Source organism: Uloborus diversus, chromosome 2 (assembly GCF_026930045.1).
Source record: "Uloborus diversus isolate 005 chromosome 2, Udiv.v.3.1, whole genome shotgun sequence".
Lineage (NCBI taxonomy): Eukaryota > Metazoa > Arthropoda > Arachnida > Araneae > Uloboridae > Uloborus > Uloborus diversus.
Window position 1 is genome coordinate 123,081,887 of NC_072732.1, and position 8,561 is coordinate 123,090,447.

General features: G+C 33.9%; 1 protein-coding gene across 1 annotated transcript; it reads right to left on the minus strand.

Annotated features, from left to right (window-relative positions):
* Positions 1 to 7,125: 7,125 nt before the first annotated feature.
* Positions 7,126 to 8,215, minus strand: LOC129235087 (uncharacterized). The gene has a single exon (XM_054868766.1). It carries the CDS (start codon positions 8,213 to 8,215, stop codon positions 7,205 to 7,207), a length of 1,011 nt encoding a protein of 336 aa, XP_054724741.1. The 3' UTR covers positions 7,126 to 7,204.
* Positions 8,216 to 8,561: the final 346 nt, after the last annotated feature.

An 8,561-nucleotide genomic window follows, 5' to 3' on the forward strand; every position in this document is an offset into this window, starting at 1 on the left:
CTTCTCGAAATATTTTGAGGCTCTGAGAAAGTGAGCTCCGACTCTGACAATGTTTACCTCTGTTTCGGTAAAATAGAAAGGGCTAATTGGGGCTAAGTTGAGTTGAGAAACTTTCTTAGTAGTTTTTCAAAAATATTCCAACTAAAATCCGAGCCAATAACGCGTCTATTTTTCACAAAACTCCCCTAAAACAGGCAAACATAGTCAAGGCTATCGCAGCTCAACTAACCAGAGCTGCACTATAAATCTGTATGAAATCCTTACTAATATTATAAATGCGAAAGTTAGTTTGATTATTTGTTTGTTTGAGTGTAATGTTTTCTCGTTTTACTGCTCAAAAAATCATCATGAAATTTTGTATACACTTTATCAGGAGTGCAGAACAGGGTTGGCCGAATTGGACCCAATTGTGTTGTACCCAATGGGTTTTTTTGAAAAAAACCATTTAAAATAACCCATTATTTAACCCACTTTTGGGTTTTTTAAAATTTTCTGGGAAGTTTTTAAAAAAATTAATTAATTTAAATACTTTCACAATTTAAACTTCCTTTTTATTTGTTCTTCACCACAGAAAATGAACATAAAAAATGAATTTCGAACTTTAATAGTATTTCCTAACTATTAACGGCGTTAAAAAAATACTTCACAGATTTTAAATAAATGTATTTAACTTTTTTCTTTAACTGATCAATAAATAACTCAAATTATATTGACCAAGTCCTGTCACGTCTGATTTTCTCAATATTTGTAGATTGTACAGAGAAAACTAATCTAGTTAAAAGGCTTTCATGTAAGTTATTTTCTGTAACCATCAGGTCACAAATCTCGAATAAACACAAGGTATATTTTCTAGAAATAAACAGATTTTTCAAACGGTCGACAGAAAACAGAATAGGATGTACAGTATTCATTATCTTACGAAAAAGCTTAATATTTCTTACTCTGTACACAGCAATAGAAAAACAGGCAACATAAAATTCAAAGAAATGTCTTGATTAAGCTGGAATTCAGTAAAAAGGGATTTTTAAACTACTTGAGGTTCTACAGTAGTTTTTCATAACAAAATGAAATACAATAAAGTAAAATGCAAAAAAAAAAAAAAAAAAAATGTAGTAATTAAAAACGAACAATCGATTTTATCACTCAAGAAGCAACTTTGCCTTAACTGTTGGTAATAATGAAAATTAAAAAAATCTGAAACTTCACCATTCTTGGGTTTTTTTGTCTTTTATACTTTTCTTCAGAAAACGTTGAATTTTAACTAATTTCCCAGCTTTTTTTACCCGAAGACAATTTTTGCACTTTGTCCATATACTTACGCTACAATATGCTACAAGTACCCCACATTTTCCATAAAAAAGACAAAAAGAACCCACAATTCAAAACCCAAGACCCTGGGTCCACGGGCTTTTAAAAAAAAAAAAAAAAACCCGGGTTTTTGCCAACCCTGGTGCAGAATAGACCATAGGGTACCTTTCATCTAGAAAAAAGGTGTACCAGGATTTGTTTATTCAAAATTTCATACAAGTCATAAATTTGCGAGCATTGCCGCCCCTTTTTTTTTTTTTTTTTTTTTTTTTTTTTTTTTTTGACATAACTTCTCTAAAAATGTGCTAATTTTTTGTAAGAGGGGCACCAAGTTTTACCAGGACCAGACACGGCTTGATCGAATCGGGATTAAATTGGAGTAAAAGGAAGTCACGTGAGGCACACATTAACTCGTTTTTTTTAAAAGGCATTGCAATACTTTCGTTTCAATGTGGGGTCACACGATGTTGCTCAAACTTTTATGGCGATTCAAATTAAGCGTTATCAAGATAATTTTGTATAATTTTTGGTAGTCAACCTTTGATAGTCACGTGCCCTTTATAAATTTGGAGTACGCATATTTCCGATCGAAAAAAATTGCTTTATTAAAAACTTTTTTTCCCCTACTTTGACACGCTTAGATAACATTCTAGTGTCACTTAACTGTACGTACTCTTAAGGGGGGAAAAGAACTATGAACCATTTTTAAATATCAAAATTAAAAACGAAACTTTGAAAATTATATTCTTCTTGTGGAATGATTTTTTTTTTATATTATTATTATTATTTTAATATGTAGATGGCATTTAACCACTCGATGCTTGCTTTCAAGAGAGAATTTGCCATTGAATTCTGAGTTAACCTCAATGCACAAACCAGAAATAAAAGACACTTTTTTACTCCTCAAGATACTAACTTTAACCATTATTTCATCATCAACATAAATTTCGTTCCCCTTCAAACATTTCTAATGATACTTTAGCACGTCTCCGTCTATTGGTTTCGTGCATGTTACACGGCAAAACTAAAGATTATAGAAACCATTCACATCATTAGTTCCATTTTCTAATGTATCATATTACATATTTATTACTTCGATACTATATCATTAACCAGACACAAGAAACTAATAAAAGCATAACAACAATCTATATCACTATTATAAAAAACAAATTTTCCCTAAAGGATTAGCTAGAAAAATAAACTCATATAAAGGAAATTTTTTTCCCTGTTGTTTCTTGAACAAAAAAGTAGCTACAGTGGCTCCCAAAAGTGTTCGTACACCTACGACTTTCAATGAAATAGGCCATTATCCATTGTTTAGAATTAATATTTCGGAATAGGTATTTTTTTATAAAATCTATGATCTATTTTTAACAAAACTACACGAAAATTTTTAATAAAACATTAAAACATAATTTTTAAAAAATCAAAAACCAAAAATTGCCGGAAATTTTATGTCACAAAAGTCTTCGTACACTTTGAAAAAATGTGAAAAAATTAGTAAATAATCTAACATTTTACAAAGTTATTATTTAGTAGAATATCATGCAGTATCAACAACAGCTTTTAAACGTCTAGGAATAGATTTCAATGTTTTTTCTTTCTTTTTTTGTGCAATTTCTGAGTAAGTATCCCGCCGCATTTCAAGTCTTACTATTTCTAGTTCGCTTTTCGATTCAATGGTGTATTTTCGTAATCTAGCTACCAGATATCTCCAAATATGTTCCATTAAGTTTAAATCTGGCGATTGAGGAGATATTTCTAAACTTAAGGACAATTTTTGAGGCACCAAACGGAAACGTGTGCTTCTTATCATTATCTTGATAAAAAACAAAGTTGTTTCCGATTACCAAATTTTGCGTTAATAGTTTAAAATTGTTTTTTAAAATATTTAAAGGAACAGCATAATTCATTATTTCCTCAAAAAACTCCAAATTTCCAAGTCCTGATGCTGTAATGCACCCTCACACTAGAACACCTTCACCGTCCTGATTAACTGATCCAACTAAGTTCTAAAGATTAAATTCCTCATTTTTTCTTCTATTTACAATTACACAACAATTTAACCTAAAATGTTGAATATATTTTCATCTATAAGTAAGACGTTGTTCCAAAACGTTTTGAGCTTATTTATCATGGATATTACGACGGAAAGCGTAAGCTTACTGTTTTTCGCACGACCAAGAAAATTTCTGCGGGAAGAGATCCCATTTAATCCAGCTAATCAGAGAATTTGGCGAATAATTTTAGGTGAAAATTAAACGTAAAATGTTTCATTCAATTCTGCAGAAACTTTTTCAGCACTCAAATGTGTATTTTTCATAATTTTTTTAACTGTAAACCTCCGATCACCCATTGTTAACTTTGCCAGTTGACCTTTTCTTACCTTGTTTCCGATCCGATTCTTGTCTTTAAAGCATTTTGTCAAGCACTTCACTATAGAATGGTATAAATTACCTAATTTAGAGACATTTTAAACCAATTTATGGCTACTGTGAGGCAAAAAAATTAAATTTCGAATCGTGTTTGTTGTTTTTTACGAATACCATCCATTTTAAAAATAATAAGTAATATATTAGGGAATAAATAAACATAAAAAAAATGTTAAATGACTTTACAGTGTCAACACAGTACAAAAATAATAAAAAAACGACATGTGATAATTTTAATCATGAATTTATTCGAAAATATTTCAGTGTACGATGACTTTTGTGGCGTATTTTTTCTCTTTCTCTTCGCTTTTTGACAAATTTCAAAAATAAAATCTGGCAATATTTTGAAAAAAAACTACTGGGTTTTATTCAGAATGGCATAGGAATGGTGTGAAAAAAAATTGGACTTCATATTCGAATTCAGTTTTGCGTTATTTTGGTTTTACTACAAAATTTCAAGGTGTACGAACACTTTTGGGAGCCACTGTATCTAAGGATTTAAGTAAGGAGAAACTTTATTTACTTACTAGCGGTACAAGCACGGCTTTGCCCATAGTTGAAAATTAAAAGGTCATTTGGTTAGCCTGTATATTTACAAATAATGGATGATGAATTTCTCGCCAATTTTCTGTGTTCATTTGCTCGTCCACGTTATGGTAATTTGCTCGTCTACGTTGTGGTAATTTGCTCCTCCACGTTATGATAATTTGCTCGGTAAATGTTCTTAAAATTGGAATAGAAAAAAGACAAAATCGAATTTTCGAAAAATCGCTTCGAGGTGCACACCCCATGCTACATACTAATTCTGTGCCAAATTTCACGAAAATCGGCCGAACGGTCTAGGCGCTATCCGCGTCACAGACATTCAGACCAGTTGTATCCAGACTTTCAGCTTTATTATTAGAAAAGAAAAAGATATGTTTTTTAAGACATGTAAACATATAAACCAACTTATAATAAAAGCATTTTTTATTTATAAAGTATCGTATTGAACTTAGTTAAACATTACTAAAGGAGATAAATTTCTTTTAAGAATTATCAATAAGAGACCACAGATGAAAATAAACATTTTCCTCATAGGATAGAATTGCAGAAATCTTTCGTTCCGCAGCTAATGAGAATGTTCATTTGCATATTTTGGGTGGCATCATCAATAATTCCATCTGCATCGCAAATTTGCGAAAAGAGAACGCCTATTAAAATGGCTTGTGTGGGCGAAAGCGAAGCACGAAAATAGACTTTAGTAAAAGGAAGAAAAAACATCGAAGGCAAATCAAAAGCTCATTGTTCACAAGAATTCAATAACATTTTTACATTTTTGTGAGGTCGGTTGTGGTAGAAGGAAACATGGGGAAAATGGAAAACAAACTATTTTACCACACTTGCAGTAATTTTTGAACCAAAACTGTTGGTGAGCGAAGACCAGGGGCGTGCGCGGGTGGAGGGGGGGGGGGGGAGAAAAGTCACCTGTTGTCCCAGTCCCGAGCCTGAAGGAGGACCAATATTTTTAAAACAATGCGTGAAATATAGGGGTAAACAATATGGAGAGGGGCCCAGAAAAGTTATTTGTAACGGGCCCTAAAATTTCTGTGCACGCCCCTGGTGAAGACTAGGTAACATATAGAATTCTGAGAGTTCCGCGTGTTTTCAAACAATTGTGTAGGCCTGGTGTTTCCAAAGTCCTGGCCAGCACAGACCCCCAACAAAAAACATGTAGTCTGACCACCGAAGAGATGGAAAGACTAACACCCGGTTTACATACGGAAATGGTCGCATCCATTAGATTTAGGGGAAGCCAAGTTTCTCATATGTGTGCAATCTTCAAATTTAAGCAGAGTCACTTCGAAATGAGCGAAACAAGTGCAATTTTTACTTTTCCCCCTCATTCGGATAGACTCGTCTTAACTGGACATTTGCCAATTCCACTACAAACGTGGGCAGACGGTACTAGCTTTGCGGACCTCTCCCCCCCCCCCCTCTCTTTCTCCCTCTACGCCCAAGTTTCACAATGGGAATATGAATTAGGTTTCAAAAAGACGACGTTACATTTAAATGTTTTAATCAAGTGAAGAAACATTAAAATCAAGTCCCATTAGAAATAGGTACAAGATTGGGAATTGCCAGCATCAAAATTCAAAACATGTCCGAAAATTCTGGAGAAAAAAAGGTGAATCAATAGAAAATGTTTCTCAGTACAAGCTAGCATACACGATAATAATAAGCAAAAAAGAAAAAAAAAAGTCTTAACTAATAATCCCTTATTTGCAGTAAAAGTATAGGGTAGACCGGGACACGTTTACGTATTGGGCCCATTTACGCAATGCCCTTTTTCGAAAACGAGCTATAAGTGAAGATCCAACAGTCATACCAGTTTGATGCTACTCCCTAGCAAATATTCTCACAAATTTTTGAGCATCAGTCGAGCTTTGGTTTAGCATGCGGATAGAAAAATCTGTTTTCGACCAAGTCGAGTAATTTCAGTGTTGAACGTTTTGAAGCTTATTATGAATAAATAATACACAGTTAAGAACAAATAAATATGCAAAAATGAGTAGAATTTTATCAACTTCTAAAAATTTATTTGTGTGAACAGAAAAGTTATTAAATTTTGTTGCACATCTTTATCTTCATCTTTACTAATAATAAAGCTGAAAGTCTCTCTGTCCGGATCTTTCTCTGTCTGTCAGGATCTCAGTATGTCAGGATCTCTCTCTGTCCGGATCTCTGTCTGTCAGGATCTCGGTAACGCGCATAGCACCTAGACTGTTCTGCCGATTTTCATGAAATTTGGCACAGAATTAGTTTGTAGCATGGAGGCGTGCACTTCGAAGAGATTTTTTTGAAAATTCGATGTGGTTCTTTTTCTATTCCTATTTTAAGAACAAAATGATAGACGAGTAAATTACGAAATTATCATAACGTGGAACCGTAACATGGGCACAAGCCAATTCGCCAGAAATTCACCCTACATTATTTGTAAATAGACAAGCGAACCAGAAGAGTTTTAATTTTTCCTACTACGGGCAAAGCCGTGCGGGTACCACAAGTTAAAAATAAATCAAATCTTGTCGACAGGGCAAGTTTACGCATTTTCATCGGGGCACATTTACGCACCTTCCTTATGTGTCTTACTATGATTAAGGTGAAAAAACAACGTAAATAAAGCACAAATATTCGAGAAAATGCAGCATATAGCTATTTCAAGGCTACAATGGAGCCTCTTCATCAGTGCAAAAAGCTCACCAACACAACCAGAAGTTGCGAGAGAACTGACAAAAAAACCAGGTGGACACCGGTATTTATACCAAAGAGAGCCAACTAATAAGAATACAGGAACATGACAACAAACAACCAATCAGCGAACAGCATGTACGCTCCGGGCTCAAAGCAAGGCAAGAGACAACCAATCAGAAGCCAGGAGACAAAAAGAGTGCGAGACACCAAAGAAACAGGAAAGGCAATTATAGAAATTGCTTCCAAATATCATGAAAAAATGGAGTGCTGGAAAAATCATTGACAAGAGAATGAGAATTTTTCCAAATATGGTAAGCTTCCCAGAAATCGAGGTCATAAACCGAAGAACATTTACAAATAATCTTTGCAGATGAAAAATCAAAACAGTGACCAGAAGTCCAGCAATGCTGAGCGATGGAAGAACGAGCAAGTTCTTTATGCTTAACATAGTTTTCGTGCTCTTTCAGACGGTGCTTGAGAGCACGTTTAGTCTGTCCAACGTAGCCAAGTCCACACTTGCAGGAGATGCTATAAATGCCCCAGTTGCTATGGCAATCAATGGGGTCCTTTAAGTTTGTAAATTTTATCTTATTAACTGGAGAAAAAGCTGTATCGAAACCAAATTTCTTCAAAATCTTTGCAACTTGATGACTAACTTTTGGATAATAAGGCAAAACAATAGTATACGAAGCACTAGAAGCAGAAACCTTTTCAGAATGAGAGGGCTTAATTAACTTATTATAAATTGAATCAATGATGCTAGGAGAATAACCACGATCGAAAGCCACTGCTTTAAGATAAGAAAGCTCAGCACTTAAAGAATTGGAGGAAGAACAGATGTTCAAAGCACGGAACACAAAAGCCTTGAATGAGGCCAACTTTTGGTTTGGAGGATGAGAAGAACATTTGTGAGGAGGTAGTGTAACAGCAAAAGGCTTACGAAACACCGAAGTCATAAATTCATCATTACTTTTAGTAATAAAGACGTTCAAAAATGAAAGAGAACTATCAGTTTCCATTTCAATAGTGAATTGGATGCAAGGATCGATAGAATTTAAAGTAGAAAGTAAAAATTCATTATCAACATGGTTTTGGTCAAGCAAAACAAAGCAATCGTCAACGTACCGAACATAGAACGGAAACGTTATGGTTTCAAAAAGTTTAGTCTCAAAATAGTGCATATAAATGTCACTTAAAATAGGACTCAAAGGATTACCCATTGCTAAACCTTCAGACATTCGAAAGTAAGTACCATTGAACACAAAAGTATTCTATTCAAGACAAACACAAGTAAGTGAAACGAGTTCCTCAATCTCAAAACTAGAAAAATGATGCTCTTGGAGTCTCAATTTAAAACAATTCAATGCCCCAATAACCGGTACATTAGTGAAAAGTGATTTCACGTCAAAAGAAGCCATCGTTAAACCATGAGGCTTAAAATAACGTAACTTCTGAACAAAATGAACAGAATTTCTGACAGTAAAAGAGTTGCTAACCAAAAGAGAAGAGAAGATAGAAACTAAATACTTAGCAAGATTATATGAAGCAGTACCAATGTTTGAAACAATAGGCCTAAGCGGAATG